The following is a 22,354-nucleotide window of genomic DNA, read 5'->3' on the forward strand; positions in this document are numbered from 1 at the left end:
AAGCTTTCCTTTTGGAAGGAATATTTGTAGATGGATCATCTCTCGATATAGTACCTTTGGAGTACTTCCCTTTGAAAGAAACCGCAGGAGGAGGCGGCAGAGATTTCTGCGGAGGCACTGAAGGAGGAGCCATTGAACGAAGGGGCGGAGCATCCACCACTTCGTTACGAGGAAGAGGAGCCCGCGTACTCCTAGAGTCATCACGAGGAGGAGCCTGCGTACTCCTAGAATCTTCACGAGGACGAGAAGGGACGCGGTTAGCATCATACCTAGACCCAGAAGGACCCTTCGGCATATCCCCTTTTTAGAAGGCATAATCTTCACACCGGAGGAAGACGAAACCCTACGACCCCGAGGATCCGATTGTGAAGACTTGTGAGGACCTTCCCCAAGTGGAGATCTGTCAAGATCTCTACGCGGAGGGGATCTTGGCGGACTAGACGGCGGAGTTTGGTAAGGAGCCCGCGGACGATCAGACATATCTACAAGGAAACACAAAAACAGTTTAGAGAAAAATACGAGGAGATCACTAAAGATCAAAAAACCCATAATTGAAGGATCATCCGGATAAACATGAAAAACCCTAAGAAACTAAAAAAATACTCCATCCGACTCTAAGGATAATACTCATATACGGATTCAAAGACGCTGTAACAAAGAACAGGGGCAAGCATATATGCTTCGACATGTATGATTTTCATCACAAAACCAAGAACACAGCAGCAGGAGACAAATGGATAGATACACAGATAAAACAATGGTGAACAACTGATGAAAAATCCCATACCTGTATAAAAGAGGACGACAAGCACCAACCGCAGTGGGAGAAAGGAGGATCGGAGATATCGACAGATACAGGGGCAGCAACAATCAAGAATGAAAGAAGCAGAAGAAAGAAACAGAAAAATTGAATGTTATATTCCTCACAAGAACAGTGATAGTAAATGACTAAAGAACAAGAATAAGAGGACAAGAAGAGAATGAACACTGACAAGAAGAGAATAAAAGTTTTTTTTCACATTCTCTTTCCTATTTATGAAGTTAGAGAAGACAATAACTGCTCCTCGTACCAAGGAGCAGTTACGGGAGAAGTTAATGCAAAGTGGGAAACGTGTAGGACTACCTTTCTTCTTCAAAATTGCAAAATATGCCCAAGTTAGAAGAAGAGGGGCAAATTGTATGTACACCTTTCATCATCCTCCACGTGTACAAAAAGAGACACGTGGAAGGCATGTAAAGCGAGACATCAAAACATGATAGCAAGCATTTCATCAGAAGATGTCATCGGTCAGCAGATTTGACGGTCAGGGACAGAGGACCACAGAGATATGATGACTCAAAGGAGCACCAGATAATACCCCTTGGGTATTAACGCACCCAATCCCGAGGAAAATCCCAGATCAACGACCGAGAGGAAGTTTGGCTGACACAGATGTGACCAGTCAAAGAGACACTTGTCTGACACGACCAGACATCCATCTACCCGCATTAAATACCAAAGAGATATACACGTGTCGATCAGCTTGTGGAAGAAGCGGGGATAACCCTTCGTATTCAAGCTCAGGCCGCGGGATATGCCGAAGACCTCTGCGAATTGGGCACAAAGCACAAGAAGATAAGATTACAACGGCAACTCAGAGATGGGACCCATGTTCCTTCCCTATATATACCCCTCGAGAGAAGGGGCAAACCATTTTGGAGAGCAATTAGAGGAGAATATAGGAGAGAGAAATAGGAAGAGTAAGTAATCCACCTATTTCCGCAGACCTATGTATATTTTAAAGTCATTCGACTATCTTTGTAACCATTCAGTACATAGAGAAACACCAAACCCCGTGGACGTAGGCCTTAGTGCCGAACCACGTAAATCTGTCTCATTTACATTTCAGCACCTTATATTTCGCGTTAAACTTCATATGCTTTATATTTATACTTGTTTCTTGATTTATTTCCTTATACGAACATTATTTATGATAATATTCGACTAGACAATGACAAGCCCGAAGGCTTTGAGTCGATGAATCGATATAATCATCCCGTTACGCATACGATGTACAATTCTAAAATTAGGACGTATGCAAATATTGTTTGTGAACACTTGGATGGCCTCATGATTTATGTGTTCACAATAATATTTTGCTTTTATATATTTTTGTTGTATCTGTTCGATGTACTTGAATTAGCATGTTTATGACTTCCAATTAATAAATCTAAAGAGTTTCTTCTCTTTTTTTCCTTAAAAAAAATAAAATATGAGCGGATAAACCGAAACAGAAAAGAAAAGGGATTAGCTGTCGTACAAAACCATCGAAATGAATAGTCAAAGTCATAAAACAAAGACACGTTTACAATATTAAGACTCTCAAATCTATTGTGCTCTACGGTGGTGTGGGTCCCATGATAAGATTCAGTTTCACCTGGTCCCACCGGAGCATATACGCGGAGGATAGTCGTAGCGTATCTGTATATATCGAGTGGTCAAATTTTTTTCTATCTCTACAACTTTCAGTTCGTTTGTTCGTCTTTCTTTCTCTCTAAACCCAAGAGTTATGTCTTCTTCACTTGGGGTACGTAAACTAAGGAGTAGCACAACCTCTTCTTCTTTACTACTCTGTATATTTTTTGGTGATTGAAAGAGTCGGGTTTTGATGTATGTTTTATACTTCAATTTCAGTGTCTTAATCTATTTGGTCGCAAGATTAATTTCTTGATAAAAAAAATCACTTATGTATGTGCAATTTGATTCAATTGGATAGATATAGCGATTTGAACATCTTTGGTTGTTTGTCTTTCTGTCCATGGAATCTCTCTGGGTGTTGAAAACACTTGTTTCTGAATTCCAATGTCAGGTGACATTTAGTATTAGATTTGTACGAAAATCTTGGAACCGAATTTTGAAGTTCTTTTTTTTAATGGATAGGCATGGATTAAACCAAACTTATTCCAGAATGTGTGCTTCAAATTCTTCAATTGTTTATTCTTATTTTACAACATTTTAAGTTTTCAATTTGATTTTTTGTCTGCAGTTTTTCCCTCCAGGATTCTTCATCATTTTTAGGTAATCTCGTTTTCCTTCTTTTCTTTCCTTAAAAATGCCTAATTTGGAACAAATTTTCCTCCCTTTTTTTTTTCTTCTTATTCTCGAGGATTACTCACCAAGTATTGTACCCAGTGGGAGCCGGGAATCACCTGCTAAGCTCTGATTCCAGTTGGTGGTTTTAGTGGAAAATTACTAACCATACCCCTGCAACTTGATTAGATATGCCTAATTACGACTTATTTAAAGGATTATTTTAGTCAGTATAGGTGATTATGAATATTCTGTTAGCTTTATTTAGGATTTTAAAGTGAGGAAAATCTTCCTAGTTGATTACAGGGTGTGCATAGTTGTAACTTGCAAGTTCGCAGACTCTTGTTGATCAGATTCTGACCTTCGATTCTGCCACGTATAGACTTTGTTAACTCCTCCTGACCCATATGCATGCACACAATAAAGATTTTTTATCTGTTACTTTAGTTAAAAGGTTAATTGGACTCTATTGGTATACGCATGGATCATGCATAGACATTTGAGCTCAAAATATTTCTCTGATCTACAGTTGTGACTTGAGAGTCGTGGAGATTAGGAGGAGAGGAGGAACTTAGGGGCTTTACAATTTGTAAGTTTATTTACCATACTAGTAAATTCAGTTCGGGTAATGTTACAGAGATGATAGAATTGGATATCTACATTCTTCTCTTCATCTCAGTAGATTATGTTTCTTATTGAGACCCATGCCAACCAAAATTAGGTCCAGACAAAATAAAGGACAGAATATAACAGCTCTCTCGTAATAGTCCATAATTTCTATATTTGGTGTTTGATGTTTATCCTAATTGGTTGTTCGAAATTTAGGTAATATAACCATGATATTACTCGATATTATTTTTTTTGACTGCAGGAGTTGCTGTTAAATTTAGAAGAAAATTGGTCTTCTTGCCAACACAGAGAAATAATTACAGCCGTTTCATGACCCCAATTGTTTGACATGTTATCAGCTGTCATCTCATCCTCCTTCCTCTCATCTTTCAATACACCTTTGCTCTTCTCAATATCAATAACTCTCTTCTCTGTTCTTCTCTAAAAAGAGAATCTCTTAACTTGTTTTGTTTTGTTATTTATAGAATACAGAGAGATAGATATAGGCCATAACCAGGGTGTCTCTTTTGCATGCCATGCAAACCTAATTTTTGATAATTCCAAATCCTCTCTTTACTCAGTCATCCTCTTATCTCTCTCTATTTCCAACTAATTTTTTCTGTCTCTAGAAATCATCTCCCCCTTTTCTTTTTCTTTCCTTTATATAAGACCATGCACTTTTTCTCATCGATCTTATTCAAGTCTAGATCTCCACCCTCTTTTTCCTCTTCAACTACAATGGAAACAGCTACAAATTCCCAGGAAGAAGAAACAGGTCTTAAATCATTAACATCTCCCTCAAATCATAATCATTCATCTATGATCAACAGATTCAATATCTCACCACAATCGTCATCAGCTTCATCTTCTTGTACATCTCCATCTTCTCCTGTATCTATATCTCCTTTTTGTTCTTCTTCTTCATCATCATCTTCTTTTCATAGCGTTGATGATGATGTTACAGTTTCAACTGATGAAACCCCTGTCACGAATCATCATCACAAACAGGAAGAGGAAGAGATTACAGAGAAACCCTTTTATGATCATAGAAAGAATGTGATCATTGTGAGAAATCAAAGGTCCGGAATAAGGAGGGAGTTTCCACCACCGATACCATTACTCGCAAGAACAGAGAATTTACCATGTCATATGCCATGGGTACTGAAGAGATCATATAAAGATGGAAGATTGGTTATAAAAGAGGTTAATGTGAAGCATCATGAGTATTTTAGGGCTCATAGATCTAATGGCCGTCTTACTCTTCAACTAATGCATATGAATCATCTCACTATTCATCCTCCTCCCAATGATACGTCTTCTACTACCACAACTGATGACATTGAAGGAGAAGAAGAGGAGGAGGAAGAAGAACAGGAGGAAGAAGACAATGTAGATGTAAATGATTTAGTTGATTTTGATAATGACGATAGAGATGAAAAAAAGAATGAGGATAATAAGAAGGATGATGATGAAAATGATGGGATATCATCCGAACAAGAACAAGGATCGGATGAAGAGGAAGAAGCAGAGAAAGTGGAGAGGCCTTCGGCTGACCCACTCCATCATATTCGACTGCGGTTTAGGCCAGTATTATCATCAGAACAACCATCATCATCATTACCACAATGTCAGATTCATGAGACGAGAGAAGGAAAACAAGACTTTGACGGTGAAATCTTGAGAAACTGTTCACAACCACTGATACTAGCTTCATCGTTGCCAGAGGGGAGAGTACGTGGAATGTGTCAACCCAATGACTATAGAAAATCAAATCTTTTTCGACTGCCAATAGTTTCAGTTCGGCCGGTGCATAGTTAATCAAACTAGTCTAGCTAGGGTTAGAAAGGCTAAGCTCTGAAGAATAACGATGACATTTTGAGATGTTTTGTAGCAGTTAATAATATGATTAAAATATTTCACATAAATTTTTTAGTTTGTGTTTTTCTCAAATCTTCTTTGTTTAAAGTCCTCATTTTTGTTTAATTACATTCTTTGGACAACTACTCAAAAATAATCCAAGTTTCCCCAAGTTTAATGTAGGATTGCTGGGTTCCAGTGCTCCAAACACTACTAATGTAGGATTGTTTGGTCCACCTGGGCTCTTAATATTTGGGACATGGAAATGATGTTAAAATTGACATTTCATTTCTTCTTAGCTTCAGTAAACCTTGTTGGTCGGGTTCATGCTCATATTATCGAAGTACACTTATGAATCATGGTAGCTAATGCGTTAATATGAAAGCGCCAAAACATCAAGAGGATCAAACTATTAACACAAGAAGAGATCTATAGATAGATAATTAAGATAAAATAGTACGCAAGCCAGAGCAAAGAGATAACACATGATGGCCTACTCCTCAGAAGAGGGTTAAAGCCTCTGACCTCTCTAACTTGTCATATTGGAGTGTAAGAAATGCCTCTTCAAGAATAAAAAAAAAAAAAAAAAAAGTGATACAGAAAGGTCTGATTCACAATCAGAAGACTCCACAAAGTACTGAAGAGGAAAAAGGGCTTCTTAGATGATTTGCAAATAGGAAGTATATAAAGCGTAGAAAAATCCTTAACAACTCCCATCAAACAGATGTAACACCGACACAATTTATGGCAAACACAAACTGAGGGTTAGGCTATTTAGACCACCATTGAAGCTAAGGTGATGTAAGTTAAATTTTAGAGCAAATTCATCCTCACAAAGTAAGCACAGCTGATGCAAAGGTGCAGTTGAATGTTAACAGCAACAATTTTGGAGAAAGTACTAATGACAAAATGACCCTGGCAATTTTGGAAATTTCTAGGCTCAAGTGGACAAACACAAACAAAAGAGATAGTCTCATACGACATTCATAAAGTGCAAGAGCATACTTTCACTTTCCAAAACCATTGTATCTCTTCCGTTCTTACAAATAAACCTACAAAGTTTGATTTGATTCGATTCAATTCAACTGTAACTCAACTTAAGCTAAATAGGGGAAAAGGAGAAAACGAGATGACCAAAAGGAAAATCTGAATCAAGTGAATGGATACCCTAGCTTTCTCTGCTTACTGGTCACCAGGAAGAGTTTTGATGATATCAGAATCACCTGGGAAACAAAACAGGAAAAGAAGTGTAAGGCAAAAGAACAAGATCCAGTAAACAAATGGAATTGAACAAAAAGGGTATTTCTGTCTCACCTGGATCGATGATACTCAGGCATGATACACGGTAGTATCGCCCACAAGCTGTTCCCAAGTCGACATTGTCTGAAACAACCCAGAAGGATAAAAATATATCAGTGGCGTGAAAGATATACAACATAACTGGAATAGCACCAAAAAAAGAGATAGATCGGAAGAAACAACTCCAAGGAGACATTATCAGTCATTTGGTAGGAAGAACATCTACTTTATTCAACCACTAGAAGTTCACCAAAATGGCACGCACCCAAACTACCTCAAAAGGAATGGAAAATAAAACCAAACAACTTACAAACATGAAACCTCCAAACGAATAAAAGCAACAGAATTAGAAAACTTCAGCACACATTAGACTATGCTATGACTGGACTCAAACAACACTCTGAGAATGAAGGTAACATGCATCTCTGCTAAATAAAATAATTAGTTACAGGGCAAAAGATTGTTAATGGTAACTGACTTTTGAAAAATGCAAATGAGGCTCTTTTTTGCTGATTCGTGGCGCATTCTTCCCAGAAACTAAAGCTTAACAGTTTAAATGTATTGTATCACCAAGGGGACATCTATTAACCATATCCAACGCTAACATGTCAGGCTTGGCCATGTATATAAGATATTCTTAACCTCCACCTAATCAAATGAAGGTTCTCTAATAGTCGTATTGATAACACCACAAAAACAATCAATAAAAGTAGCTGAAATAATACTGAACAGTCACAAAAAGAACAAAATACAATGGACCTGTAGACTACAAAAAGATCCAATAGACTACTTACTCCCGTTGAAATGGTGAACTCCAACCTTGGCAAGCATAGCATAGTACTCAATCTCAGATTTTCTCAAGGGAGGACAGTTGTTTGAGATAATTATGAGCTTTGCTGCAAGAAATTACTATAAATCAGTAACCCTAATCCTCAAAACAAAAACATTTTCAATAAAACAACAAAAACACCGAAAATCACATGAAAAGAGAACAAAGGGATAATTACATTTGGAGCTCCTGAGAGTCCTGAGGACTGTTTTGTAACCAAGGGTGTACTTCCCACTCTTCATCACAAGAGCAAGTCTGTTGTTAATACTCTCATGAGTCTTCTTCTGAGAAAATCAACCAAAACAAATATAGATCCAAATCAATCAAACCCTGAAACATAAATAGAAAAACCTAAAACGTGGAAAAGGGAAGAATATATCTTTTCGTACCATTTTCTTTGCGACCACCATCTTTGCTTACTTCAAGAGAAACGGAAATGGAGATTTCGATTGTCACTTCTCAGAAGCCGGCAGCGAATCTATAATGGAAAAAAGAAATGATACAGAATATGGTTTTAGGGTTTAAAATGGAACCCTGGTTTCAGAGAGTACCCAGGTTATATCAACCTGAATTGATATGATAAGGGACAGCTTAATGGGAGAGGAAAAAGACTAAATTACCTTACATAAGATAAAAAAAAATTACCAAATTATTCCTCGGGCGAACTTGTCTCCGGACTCCGGATTAAGATAAGAACACACATTATTTAGCCGTCATTTTTTTTTTAAGCAAAGGCCTTGAAAAAGGCTAATGGTTGGAAGAATCCAAACAGGAGGGGTAGACCAGTACATGGTAGAATTGTTTGCCTTTGCCCACAGAGCAGGTTCATGAGCTACAGAGTTACAATAACGAGGTTGGAAACTAAAAATACAGGCAGTTAACTTATAAGAGAATAAGATAATGTCTTTAAAGATAGCATCTGTTCGCGAATCCCCATCAAAGTTTCCAGTTGAAAATTGGTCGATGAGGGATTTCGCATCACTTTTTATGATAATGTGAGTTAATTGTTGCTCTAAAGCTTTCTTCAGTACTGCCCAGATGGCTCTTGCTTCAGCTTCTTCAGCGGAATGTACTTCAAAAACTAAGGATGCGCAAAAGGTTGCTTTTCTTGAGAAGTCTCGCATCACATACCCTGCACCATTTGCTCCAGAAATATCATCATCAAAGGCATCATCAGTATTGCATTTAATCCAACCAAAAGAGGGGGCATCCATTTATCAAAAATACTGACAGACGTGGTAGTAGAGATAGTCATACTAGTTATCCTAGTGAGGAGCATAGCTCTGGATCTATCTAGGACAGTAGTATAGTTTTCCTTAATGTTTTGGAAGATGAAATTATTTCTACTGGTCCAAAGAGACCATAGAATAGCCACAAAAAAACTTTGGTCATCCTCAGGGAGTTTAGATTGAGGATCAATTAACCAGAAAGAAGCCAATCAGTAAAAGAATTATTTTGAAAAAATTGAGTGTTTATGTTGAAGTCAGAGATAAACCAGACTCTACTAGCAAAGGGACAAGTGATCAGAGCATGCATAATAGCTTCCTGAGGATCATAACACCTAGGACAATCCACACTGTGCATGGGCATTCTAGTGTGAAGGATAGTTCTGGAGGGAAAGGCATTTCTTGCTGCTCTCCATAATAACACTTGAATTCTGTAAGGAACTCTTACTTTCCAAATACGCTTCCAAAGGTTTTTACAAGGGGAAGGCCTAATGCCTCTGAGTCCCAAGTAGGCAGATTTAGAGGAAAACTTGTCATTCTTTGAAAGATCTCAAGTCCTCCTATCAGGAGTACAAAACTGGCTTAAGGGAATTGTGGTAATCTTCTGGACAGAAGCATTATCAAAGTGGGTGTTAAGTCTAGATACATCCCAACTTCTGGTCTGGGAATCAATAAAATAAGCAACTTTAATACTAGGGTTAGGGAACAAGAGGGTTGGGTGTGGCAGAAACCAAAGCAGGTATCCACTTGTCACACCATGGGTCAATGAGTTGACCATCCCCAACTATCCAAGAGATGAAAGGTTTGATTAGTTCCTTTATGGCATGCAGACACTTCCAAGTCCAATAACACTTGCCAGTGCACTTGGCATTCAAGAAATCAGTTCTAGGAAAGTATCTAGCCTTAAGGACAATGGCAAGTAAACAATTAGGATTTTCCAGGATTCTCCAGGCATTCCTAGCAAGCATAGCTAGGTTATTTAATTCAACCTTCCTAAAACCCAGACCACCTTCAGCTTTGGGAGAACATAAAATGTCCCAGCCAAGCAGATACAACTTTCTATCTTTTGGATCTAAAGTTTCACCCCACCAGAATTTACAGAGGTGAGAATCCATTTGTTTACAAAGATGCTTAGGAATAAGAAAGGCTCTCATTTGAAAAAAGGTGGATAGCTTGGCCAATATGTTTGATTAGAGTAGTTCTAGTAGCTTGGGATAAGAGCTTATGAAGCCAGATAGAGTTCCTGGCATGAACAGCTTGAAGAATACCCATACGGGATATTTTTCTAAATCCCTGCTCTGAATGTCTAAAATATTGGCCAAACGAGCTTTTCTACGCTCCGGAATCTTTCAACTAAACAAAATACCAGACTTTTCAAAGATTATTTCTTGCCCAGAGGCCATGCAATACTCTTGAAGATAGTCTTTTATGACTTGAAAATTTTTAGAAGTAGCTTTAGAAAATAGGAGAGAATCATCAGCAAACAAAAGATGAGTCATTTCAGGGGCATCTTTACAGACTTTGATGCCTTCTAAAATATCCTTCTTCTGGGGATTATCAATATAAGAAGAAATAGCTTTAGAGCAAATGATGTAAAGATAGGGAGAAAGAGGATCTCCCTGTCTTAGCCCTCTTTCAGGTTGGAAAAACCCAGTAGGGCCACCATTAAGAATGACAGAATAAGACACAGTGGAATAACACTGGTTTATGAGTTTAACCCAGTGGTTAGACATACCCATTTTAGTTAAAACCTTTTATATAAAATCCCATTCAAGCTTGTCATAAGCCTTAGACATACCAAGTTTGATAGAAGCTACGCCCTCAACCTTATCATCATGATTGACAACATACATGGCCTCATTGGCTAGCAGAATATTATCAGAAATACTCCTCTTAGGAATAAAGGCACTTTGATTTTGGGAAATTATATTTTTCATAAAGGGTTTAAGTCTATTAGCCAAAGTTTTTGAAAGAATTTTGTAAATAAAGTTACGTAGACCTATTGGTCTGTATTGAGTAACCAGTTCAGCAAGAGGGACTTTGGGAATAAGGGAAATATTGGTATGGTTAAAGACCTTAGCAATATGACATGTTCTGAAGCAGTTATGTGTCATATCAATGACAACATCTCCCACAATATCCCAGTGCTTCTGATAAAAGAGACATGTAAAGCCATCAGGACCAGGAGTCTTTTTTCCCCCATTTGGAAAACAACATTCTTAATTTCCTCTGGAGAAATAGGCATATTTAAGAGTGTGTCATCCTTTTCAGAAAATTTAACAGGAATATCAGCAAGAATTTCATCTTGAAATTGCTGAGGATGGGAGGAATAAAGACTTTTGAAGTAATCTATGAAAGAATTTCCAATACTATCTCTATCAGTTAAAATAGTATTCAAGGAGTTCTTAGTCCAGTTAATAGCATTTCTTTTTCTTCTAAAGAGAGTTACTCTATGGAAATAGGGTGAATTTTTGTCACCTTCCAAGAGCCAAACCTCCCTAGATTTGTCTTTCCAATATAATTATTTTAAATTGTAAAGGTACTCAAGTCTAGCTTTTAGTCTAGAAGTATTACTGGTATCAGTAGGATTAGAGAGTTGGAGATCAGCTAAATCCTTCTTAATGGTAGATATATTGGTTTAAATATTACCAAAAGAACACTTATTCCAATCTCTTAGACCTTTCTTAGTACTTAAAAGTTTAGCTTTGAACTTGTAGGCAGAGGAGCCTACCACATTTACAGACCAAGAATTAGCAATAATGTCCCTATAGGTAGGATTCTTAATCCACATAGCCATAAAATGAAAAGGTCTATGCATACAAATATCCTCATAATTAAAACCTATATGCATTGGGAAATGATGAGAAGAGTCCCTTGGGATATTGTTTATACAAAGTTTAGGACAAAGATCTTCAGCAGTTTGGTTTATAAGACACCTATCTAATCTTTCAAGAATTGAATCAGGACTTTGTTGCATGTTGGACCAAGTAAACCTAGGTCCAGAGAAGCCAGGATCATGTAGATTAAAGACAAAAACAAAAGTTTCTAAGGTTTTCAAAATCAGGATCATCAACTTTTAGGCCACCATTTTTATCTTCAGTTCCTAAGAGAGCATTAAAATCTCCTATAAAGAAAACAGGTTCATCTAAGGGGGCATTAGTCTGTTGACATTGTTGTTCCCAAAAGGCTTGCCTTAAGCTACTATTAGGTTCACCATACATAAAATGATTATGACAATTCTTAGAATGGATGATGTCAGTGATGTGACATAGATGCCCCTCATACTTGATGAAACAATGTTGAGATGAACATCCTTCTTCCAAGCAAGAGCAACACCGCCACTTCTACCAACAGTAGGGACGTTAAAAGTACAAGGGTTCTTAATTTTCTAGCAGACAAATCTTTGTTCATTTTTATTTCAGAGAGAAAAATGATGTCAGGTTTAGCATTCCTACATAGTAAGCTAAGTTCCTTATTAGCAGATTTTTTTTCCCAAAATCTGATAAGAAACAAATAAGGACTTTGTTTCGCAGACCATAAAAGGTGGTGATAATAGAATGTTGAGCTAAAGGCCAATTATTGCATATGTAAAAACGGATTGAAGAAGTTGGAACCAATGTTTCACAGCATAAGTATCCCGCCATACACCATTTCCAGTTGCTATCAGCTTCAGCTAGAACAACTTTTTTATCAATGAAAACTAGTTTGGCAAGTGTAGATGGTAAAATTAATTTCTCAGCCATTTGAGCAGACAGGGTTTGAATATCTTGATCTATTTTTTGAGGGTTTTCTGAAGAACTTGAAGTTTCCATGAATTAAGAGAATTTGATATATATGAATGTGACTAGGTTGGGATCAGTATTGCAGATAATGGATACAAAATACAGATGTAGAGAAAGGAATCTCTTGGTGATATTGCACTGGTATTGATCACAGATAATATGGATGGAGAAAAATCAAGAGAGATTTGTTTGTTTGTATGTTTGAACCTTAAAGAGGGAATGTAGGAGTTGTTGACTAGGATTTGAATAGTTTTCAGGAGGAAATTGGTGTAAGGTAGTTGTCTTGATACTGCAAACATTGTGTTGGGGAAGGGGTTCATCATATGAGATGTCATTTTCGTATCCAAACTTTATGGACACTTTCAGATATGAGGTATTCACGTGAGCTTGATAGTAAGAGACCCAGGTGAGGACAAAGCCAATAATACTTTGTAGGTAAACCTGGGATGGAAGAGAATGGTATGTAAAATTGGCATAGTTTGGTGTTGGTGGATTATTAATGGGTTTGTCATTTCTTAGACTGACGTATGTATGATGGTACAAACTTCCAAATGTAGTAATGGTAGTAAAATGGAGGGAAAGATTGTGTTGAGGTTGGTGGTTTTGAAATGGTTGTTGAAAGTCCATAGAGTACTTAGGTTTAGTAGTAGAGCTATTAACCCATCTGCCAGACATGTCCCAGACCGCAATGGTGCCTCTTAACTGATGCTGCATTCTTCTAATCTGCATAAAACATAAGATTTTAATTAGGCCCCAAAAGAAACTTCAAAGTTTGGTGACCTGCCAAGGACTCCCTTAATAGCAGTTCCAAGAGGACTAATGGTAATAATGAAGATTAGGAGTTGAAAATAGGTCTTGATAGGGTAATGATGGTCATTATGGTTAAGGGGGTACGCATGGAGTTGAATGGGCGTAATGAACAAAGCGACATGACAGTTAACTAAGCGCCATAAATGGCAGTTAATGAACAAAATTGTGCCTTTAAAAAGGATATTTTGGAAGACATTAACATAGACATTAACAATTTTACTAGAAAAGGGAAGATTTAGAGAGAATTTAGCAGAGAATGGCAAGTTCCAGTGCCTCCAATCCGGCAGTTCCTGCCAACTCCGATCACTACAATCAAGCGAAAAAACTAGCTTTCTCAGTGGTGATGAATGAGTTAATGAGATTGAGGGATGAAGTTCAGGGGGAGATAAATAGACGTGCAAGTGAGATTGATGATCGTCAGAGAGAAGAGGAGGAAAAGAAGAGGAGAGAAGATGAAAAGACTGAATCGTTGTTTGCTGCTTGGGTACCGAAACATTATGAGAGGTCAGATCGGAAAACAGGGGAGAGGTCTGAGAGGCATCAGAAGGGTCCAAAATATGGTAGTGCAACTGAGAGTGATTCCGAGGAAGATTCTGCACCAAGGTTCGAGTATCACGTGGAAGAGATAAACACCAATGAAGAAGGATCTGATGCTGCTGAGGACAGGCAAAAGATGGAGAAGTATCTTGATTGGAAGTTGCGAAGATGGTTTGATTTTAAGAGGGACAATCCAAGGATATTTGCCAGAACCATGCAGGAAGGAGAGCCCAAGGTTGAAGAGCAGAAGCTTGTTTTGATACATCCCCGAACTGCTCAAGTAGAAGATTTCAGTGACTCCGATGAGAATCTCCCTGATGCCTCAAATGGCGCTGAAGAAGAAGATGAAAGTGATGAGGAAGATTCGTCTTCTGGAGATAGTGATACTTCTCCAGCTTCATCGGACAACAGTTGCAGTGAACGTTATAAGGAGGATGAGGACTGGAGCTACGATGAAGAGGATTGGTAAGGTTCTCTTCTGGAGTGTCGGATGCAGCCAAGTTTTCAGACTTTGAGAAAAGTGTGAAAATGATCACAAGTTTTTTTCAAAATTTCTTTCTCGATACTTGCTTCTAGTGTTCTGAATCTTTTTATGGATGATGGTAAGTTTGATCTTCTTATCCTTTCGGACGGCTTTAGATGTTACTAGTTTTGAAGAACTGTTGTAAACGGTAGTAGTTGTAAGGTAAGTATTTTGTTGTTGTTGGTTTGCAAATTCTGTGGAGTCAGTAAGATAGGGTTTCTGGTAGTGATGTTGGTAATGGGTATCAATTATTTGGTTTATAAAATGGATGAACAAAGTGTTGCCATGTTTGGTGTCTTCTTTACTTTGAATGGTACTATGAATATTATTTCTTGCCTGAGAGTAATTGATACTAGAAATTATGATGAATTTGAACAAATTGATGATGAAATTGATGAAGATATTAAACAGATTGATGATTATAGTGGGAATTTCTATGACTGTTAGGAGGAACTTGAAAATGCATCAGAAAAATTTGAGCTTTTGTGACGTCACAATGACGGAGCAGAGCTTCTCTTACCCCTGCTACTTCTTGTACTGTTCTCAGTGTATCTTATTTTCCGTGTACATTTAGCCATCATGTTTGGTTGGGTTTAAAAAACAAAATTTGGTCTTCCCAGATTCAGAAGAAGTTGGCAAAGTTACTGAAGGAAAATTATTAGGCCTGAAATTCAGACTCATGGCAACATTGGTTTGTGCTTTGGATGATAAATTACTTCTAGCGGAGTGCTTGGTACTTACCAAACCTGAGGCGCAACTCAGAAAGGCACCTCAAGGCATACCTAGAGAGTTCTTGTTTTTCCTCACCTAACCAACAATTTTTTGTTGGATTGGAGATTCAATCACTTGGATTGGAGATCTAAACTGAACCTAACCAACAAATTTTTGTTGTTTGATCAAGAAACTAAATATAAAAATATATATATAATAAAAGTAAATGAAGGCAGAATTGCAGCGGTGATGATCCAATATTAGGCATACCTAGAGATTTCTTGTTTTTCCTCACCTAACCAACAATTTGGATTGGAGATTCAATCACTTGGATTGGAGATCTAAACTGAACCTAACCAACAAATTTGTGTTGTTTGATCAAGAAACTAAATATAAAAATATGTATATAAGCATGTCACATAAAAGTAAATGAAGGCAGAATTGCAGCAGAGATGATCCAATATTAGGTTTATAATACCTATCAGCTACAATATTGACAAATCAGGAATTCAGGTCCATACAAACTAATGTATTCAAGTACGACAACATAACAACCATGGTTGAAGAGACAACCCAGAAACACAATTTTTAGGTTTTTACAGTCTAATCAATCAACTGAGGCTCCTCCCTCGAGTTTCTTAGACCCGAAATAATGTTCTTCGTTGTCAAAAAGAACATTAAACAAAACCCTATTTGGCTTAATCACGCCAAATAAAAAGAAGCTCTAACGAACCTGATCTCCTTGAGCAATTAACCAAGGCCAACAGTTTGCCTGCCTACAAGAAACACCTTTAGACCTGCAATGATATTAATTTAATATAAACTATAACGCCATATATACCAAACTTAACCAACATTTATAAAGATTCCAACTGCATCAGAGTAACGAGTTTTTTCCTTGAGCTGCAAGCTTAGCAGCAACTTGTTCCTCTGACAATGGCAAGTAGTAGATACGAGGAGTGGCTTTGGTTTTCTTAAAAAGATCATCAAGGGTAAGGATTGGAACATCCATATTAACGGGAAGTGGGGGTGGAGGTGGAAGCTGAAGCGGTTCCCTAAGTGGGGGTGGAGGTGGAAGCTGAAGCTGTTCCCTAAGTGGGGGTGGAGGTGGAAGCGGAAGCTGTTCCCTAGCTGGAGGTGGATGTGATAGTGGTGGCGGTGGCGGGAGGGGGAGTGGTGGGGGTGGTGGGAGCTGCCCCTTGGGTAGATGCTGACGAGGTGAATGTTTGGTTGCAAAAGGTGAAGGTGCCTGAGGTGTGACTGGGCTGGAGCTGACAGCTGCCCGTGTTGCTGGGGACTGAGGTGGAGCTTCAACCCTCATTTTCACTTCTTGCGAGTCGACAAACTCGGCCACCAGTAGCCGTCCACCATTAGTAGGCCATTGCGAATTATACACAGCATTTCGAGTATCTTTTGCTTCTTCCACTGATGAGTACTGCAACAACCAAAATTTAAAATTGTGGTTAGGGTGTAACATTAGATCCAACAGTATAAAACCATGATGCAAGAATCACATCCATAATCACATGAACCTGCACAAAGAATTACAAACAAATAAAAGCATGTGGGCTGTATTAGCTTCAGCATTCCAGGGTGACAAACTAAACATCACAACTTTCTTTCTAGAAAGACCGAACACATGGAGATAAGCCAGAATAACAGCTAAATCAAACTCATAGTCTAACTGATCCAAGGATCAGTGGTGTAGCTATACGAACTATCACCTTTGTGTGCAGGACCATTCAATAACTTTCCCTTGGCTTCAATCGTCGCGGATGATAAACATAAACCGAGTCCTTAAAAGTCCAAAAATATATTTGAGCCTTTAACCGTAACAAGATCAAGGCTTCAAGCCACATGATTACTTGGTCTTAAAAGTGACACTGTGGAGAGAGACAGAAAGAGAGTAGCAGGAATGTGTACCGTAACATAACAGTGGGTCTTAATTGGGTCCATCCAGAAACTGGAGACAGATCCAGTTTTTGCTAGAAGCTCCTGCACTGCTTTTAGAGTGAACGGGCGTAGAAAGCGATCGATTCTAAGGGAATCAGTTGGAGGTTTCGATGATGGCGGAACTGGAAATGTGGGAAAAAAAATATTCATTCAATTCAAGTACAAGAAACTATTTCTTACTCATTTGCAAAATAACACACCCAAACTGATGAAAACTTACCAACACGCTCCTTTGGGGCATCTGCACCCCTACTAACTGCTGAGTCCGACCTAGTGAAATTGCGTCTTGGAGTAACAGATTGGAACGTGCCTTTTGGAGTCGCTGAAGGTGTGAGAATGGAGGTTGGCTGTTCAGAAACTTTTGGGGCTTCTGAATTCCACCTACGCTGCCTCTTAGGAGGTTCATTGCTCTCCACTACTTTTTGACCTACACAAACAGATGATAAATACAAAACATCTTAGAAAATACTAAAATAATATTGAACAAAACACGAGAGAACATCCACTAAGAAGCATGCTCATTTTAATATGCCATGCAGATAGGAACATGTAAACAGCTATCCAACTTTTAGAGAAATGTGAAGCCAACCATACTTCATTGTCTGACGAGTTTTGACTTGAATTACACAAACGAGATTTTTAAGTCTCCAAGTTTTTTCCACTAATGCGTGTATACCAAGTCTCTAGTCAAAATTCAGCAAATAGAAAACTAAACATTTTTTCGGATAAGAACTAACGAACTACGTTAAGAATGATAAATAATACATCAAAGTGAAGAAAAAAATGATAAGGTATATATGTATGCCTACCACTAAAGGAATGCTAATAAGTAATAAGGTCTTAATCTAAAAAGGATATACAACCCTATATGGGTCTAGTACTCTGGAGATGTGAAAGTCACATCTCTGCTTCTATTATCTGAATGTCTAAACGCTAACCTAGTGGCAACATTTCGCATTGCAAATATTGAAACATCACATAAAAAAACAATAACAACCACAGTTTCCATGTCTTCAATATAGAAAAAAATAACTAATCTATCCACTTAAGCTTACTCTACTAATCTTCGAAAATAAGACATTAGACATAATTTTCGCAGAAGAACTACCAAATATAGTCAGCAAAAAGCCTAACATGGAAGAAAGCACAACCAAGAGAAGTTCACAGCAGAAAATAAACGTGCAGTGTACCTTCTAATTTTCTTTTCTCAGGAGCAGCCTCACTCTTATAATCTTTAGTAGAAATATTCTTGTCATTAGACACAGCAGAATCTGAAGCATCAAAAGAACTTCCATCTTTTACAATATGCATTTCCTTCTTATCATCTCCCACACCATCGGAAATATGATGGGAGTCCATGTTCTTACTCTCCAATACATCCTCTTCCATCAGATCATCCCCTGGACTTTGATCTAAATTTAGTTTTTCTGAAGATCCACCATCTGCACTATCAATTTTTTTGCTAGGGTCAACATTAATCGCATTGCGGGTATCATCTAGCTCACACGGACCAGGCTCATCCAGTGGATGAAAAACCCCACCTTTAGGAGGAACTTCACTGGATGATGGTTCGACCATCTGTGGCTGAACAACTTTGGGTTCTAAATTGAAATCATTAGCATTCAAAGAATCCTTTAGTACATTCTGTTTATCAATTGTTATAGAATCAGAAGAAATAGAGTCATTTACTTGAAACCCTAAAGTAGGGTCGGCCTCAGATACCTGGTTATGTGAATGAGAAACAGTAAAAACAGCATCATGAGGATCCGTTGAATCCTCATTCTTTATCTGATTTTCATTCGACTCCTCTTTCCTGAACTTTGTCTGGGTAATCACCACAGTTTCATTAACTGAGATACTCGTTTCCACGGAAACTGAATGAACCACAGACTCCTCATACATTCCTACAGAATTGATTAAATCTTCACCTTGAGCTCTACTCTTATCCAGATTTTTGGAACTCTTATCTACGTCAACAGCGGATGCACTCTCATCGACTTCTTCAGTTCTATAACCATTGTGATACCCAGCATCTTCAACGGTTCGAGTCTCCTTGCAATTTGCTTTTATATCTCCTCGCTGATCAGCAGTTGTATTATTATCTACCTTTGGAGCATTATCTCCATCATGAACCCTAATATCTTCAACCATTTGAGTCTCCATTGGTTTTGCAACGGCGTTCCGTTCTTCATCAATTTGAACAGTGGTTCCACTTTCATCGACCTTTTGAATTTCGTCTCCATGAACCCTACTATCTTCAACCAATTCAGTTTCCATTGGTTTTGTAATACCACCTTCATGCTCAATTTGTGTTTCCTGACGTACTTCTTCAATAGAGGAGTCATTATCATCATTAACTGCTGCGTCTTCCTCGGTCACATCCCTCTCCATGCGCAATGCATCATCCAATCTCTTTACAAGATCATCTTTTAAACCCTTTGTGATAAGTTTCCTTCTTTTTAGCTCTTCTTTCAACTCGGTCACCCTCCACTGATCGATTGGCTTGTTGTCGAGTACTGGATATTGACTCGACATCTCCCCCCACCTTGCTTGCTCAACCTAGCCTTGCACTAACCTGCTTTACATACAAGTAATTCAGCATACTTCAATAATGGAAATCATAAGCTTTAATATAGTTTACAACAGCAACAACCACATCAGCAAAATATCTCCAAAAGTAAAAAAAATAAAAAATCCGAACACTAGCAACTGAGTAGTACTGTATCATGAAAAAAAAACAAGCATGAAAGAGAGAAAAGAGAGAGAGCAAATGCTTGGCATAGCACCAACTAGCTCTGGGTATGGAGCTAATCAGCCTTCCTCAATATTCACCACTGACAAAACCTATACTGGGATTTCAACAGATCATAGTGAAACCCAATATCAAACCGCTCAACAAAATCCGAAAATAACACTAAACACAATACAAAACGCCAAATAGAACTAAATGAATCCAACGAGCCTTAATAAAAAAAATAAAAAAAACCGGGTTGTTTACTTATGAATTACTAAACTCTAGGGGCCTTAATCTCCAATGACCATATTATGAGCAGAACCAGACATATCTAAGCTTTATAAGCAAAACCCAGATTTCTAATTAATTCGCAGTCACATAACCCCGCATTCAGAAATTCCAGTAGCCTCACTTTTAGTATCAAAAACCCTAAATTCTGAGCTTCGACAAACCTAAACCCCATGAGAATTTAAGGAAATAATCAAACACGTTCAAACAAGAAAAGAAATGTGCTTCAAACAAAAAAAAAATGTCATGATAGTAAACAATAGTAGAAAAGATCGAGTGAGAAATCTACCGTTGTTTTCTTCTGTAAGACAGTCAAACAAAACCCTAATTTCGGGGTATGTCAAAAACCATTACAGATATCTTCTTGAATATCTTCTTCCTTCCCTGAAACACAAAGAAAACGAAAACAAGAGACAGCTGAAAATAACGAAAACGAGAAAATTGAAAGCAGAAGAAAGAGGGTTTTCCAGAGGAATGGACGAGAGAGATGATTTTATTTTTTTATCTTTTTCTAGGGTTTTATTGCGTTCTCAAGGCCTGTGGTGTGTCGTTGAATAACACTAGGATGCACCTTAGTGTCAGTTTATAGTATTTTTTTAATTGTCTAAAATAGCCTCTTACTTCTCTGCTTTTTCCGGAAAGGCCGGGTTAAAAAAATGAAGGGTATATAATTAAATACCGTTAGTTTTAGAATCCTTCAAAAATACCCCTATCACATTATAAATATACCCCTCCTCTTGTATATAAAGATTAGAGAACTTTAAAAAGTGCCCATGTGGGAAAAAACATTTAAAAAAATGCCCACGTTTTAATTTAATGCCCGCGCCTTAAGAAATTCCGTCTGGATCCACCATTTTAGTAAAAACTCGTTTACTTAGTCAATTTATCATCAAACAAGATGAGAAAATAGTGGGTGCAATTACAAATTTACCCATTTTTATAGATCATCTTTCGCCGCTCGTTTGATTAATCTACGACTGAAATTGTCAATGAGGAAAAGGATCTTCTTAATGTCTCAAACTCATCTCCACAACCTGGTTCTCTGTTCATTAATTCCTAACTTCGTCCCCTCCATCATCCCCATAACCAGGTTCTCTGCCCATCAACAAATAATGTAAGCTCCCCTCAAACCCATCTCACTTCCTTAATCAATAAATAGATCCAACCAATATCTTCCAATCCCTCGTTGCCAAACCCCAATTAGATGTTGTACCAGTCTCAAAATTATAATCTATGAGCTGATGGCGCAAGATCGTGGTGATTTTGGGTTGTTTTGAATGGCAAAACGGCTGAAAAAACACCCAAGAATAAAAGGAAAATAACAGGTGTTACTGCTGATACCTAGGGTTGATAATTGAGGATATGAAAGTGGTGATTAGAGCTAGCAAATGGAGTCACCGACAACGGTAGTTCTTGGGAATAATCGAGTTAGTTCTGGGGTCAATTTAATTAAGAGTTGTTCTTGCTTTCATGGATTTTCATGGATGGGTTCACATTCACTTTGAAATCACATCAACACAAAATGAAATTTGGGAGTTTGGTATAAATTCGTTAATTTTGTTTTGAGAGTAAATTTATGGGTTTAAATTGATGTATGGTAATCAATTGCTTGATATAAATCAAGTAGTAGGCGAGGTTGTGTGTTGTATGCCTGTACGGTAATCCCATCAGTATCTTGACTCTCGAGTTTTGTTTGATAATGGCTTGATCTTTGTTTCGTTTCATTATTTGGCTGCAAATTCGTATGTGCAATAATGTTTTGTATCTTAGTGGTGTGTTATTCAAATTAGCTGGTGCATTTTTATGGCTGAAAGCCTAATTTTGTTTGTCTGAGTATGGAGAGATTTTCGATGCAGAAAAAGGTACTGTCGTCGGAGAAGAAATAGAGTGCATCGTATAACCATGGAAACCCTTCAAAAGGTGGGCAACCTTTATCGTTCATTATTTGAATCGTTTTACAACCATATGGTTTAACTGGGTAGTGAGTCCAGCGTTTCACACGGTTTAACAAGGTCCTACTTACATGATTCAAGAGCTTGAATGTCTTTTCCCAAGCCTGATGTATTGCCACATACGCAGTAATGTCTGTTAGCTGTTTTTTCAATAAAACGAGATGGAAAAGGTCA

At 37.8% G+C, this 22,354-nt stretch overlaps 4 protein-coding genes across 6 annotated transcripts; 2 read left to right on the forward strand and 2 right to left on the reverse strand.

Moving 5' to 3' along the window:
* The first annotated feature begins 2,516 nt into the window (after nt 1-2,516).
* LOC113347475 (protein FAF-like, chloroplastic) lies at nt 2,517-5,629 on the forward strand. 2 transcript variants are annotated; one of them, XM_026591139.1, is made up of 4 exons: nt 2,517-2,567; nt 3,027-3,058; nt 3,600-3,659; nt 3,942-5,629. In XM_026591139.1, exon 4 carries the CDS (start codon nt 4,352-4,354, stop codon nt 5,495-5,497), a length of 1,146 nt encoding a protein of 381 aa, XP_026446924.1. In that variant the 5' UTR covers nt 2,517-2,567; nt 3,027-3,058; nt 3,600-3,659; nt 3,942-4,351; the 3' UTR covers nt 5,498-5,629. The 2 variants fall into 2 exon arrangements, with proteins under 2 accessions (XP_026446924.1, XP_026446923.1); XM_026591138.1 differs by lacking the exon at nt 2,517-2,567 and adding an exon at nt 2,618-2,650 and having other exon boundaries at nt 3,600-5,629.
* An 817-nt stretch (nt 5,630-6,446) lies between these two features.
* Nucleotides 6,447-8,215, reverse strand: LOC113347476 (60S ribosomal protein L30). The gene is made up of 5 exons (XM_026591140.1): nt 8,054-8,215; nt 7,843-7,948; nt 7,630-7,731; nt 6,851-6,919; nt 6,447-6,759 (listed from the first exon to the last, which is right to left on the reverse strand). The coding sequence occupies exons 1-5, from the start codon at nt 8,072-8,074 to the stop codon at nt 6,719-6,721; spliced, it is 339 nt and encodes a 112-aa protein (XP_026446925.1). The 5' UTR covers nt 8,075-8,215; the 3' UTR covers nt 6,447-6,718.
* A 5,523-nt stretch (nt 8,216-13,738) lies between these two features.
* Nucleotides 13,739-14,488, forward strand: LOC113350891 (probable DNA-directed RNA polymerase subunit delta). Its single transcript, XM_026594995.1, has one exon. It carries the CDS (start codon nt 13,739-13,741, stop codon nt 14,486-14,488), a length of 750 nt encoding a protein of 249 aa, XP_026450780.1.
* Nucleotides 14,489-15,673: 1,185 nt separating this feature from the next.
* LOC113347478 (histone acetyltransferase KAT6A-like) lies at nt 15,674-20,765 on the reverse strand. Of its 2 annotated transcripts, none has more exons than XM_026591141.1 (5): nt 20,518-20,765; nt 18,397-19,781; nt 17,427-17,633; nt 17,177-17,328; nt 15,674-16,688 (listed from the first exon to the last, which is right to left on the reverse strand). In XM_026591141.1, the coding sequence occupies exons 2-5, from the start codon at nt 19,739-19,741 to the stop codon at nt 16,131-16,133; spliced, it is 2,262 nt and encodes a 753-aa protein (XP_026446926.1). In that variant the 5' UTR covers nt 19,742-19,781; nt 20,518-20,765; the 3' UTR covers nt 15,674-16,130. The 2 variants fall into 2 exon arrangements, with proteins under 2 accessions (XP_026446926.1, XP_026446927.1); XM_026591142.1 differs by having other exon boundaries at nt 18,397-19,784.
* Nucleotides 20,766-22,354: the final 1,589 nt, after the last annotated feature.

Source organism: Papaver somniferum, chromosome 2, assembly GCF_003573695.1.
Source record: "Papaver somniferum cultivar HN1 chromosome 2, ASM357369v1, whole genome shotgun sequence".
Lineage (NCBI taxonomy): Eukaryota > Viridiplantae > Streptophyta > Magnoliopsida > Ranunculales > Papaveraceae > Papaver > Papaver somniferum.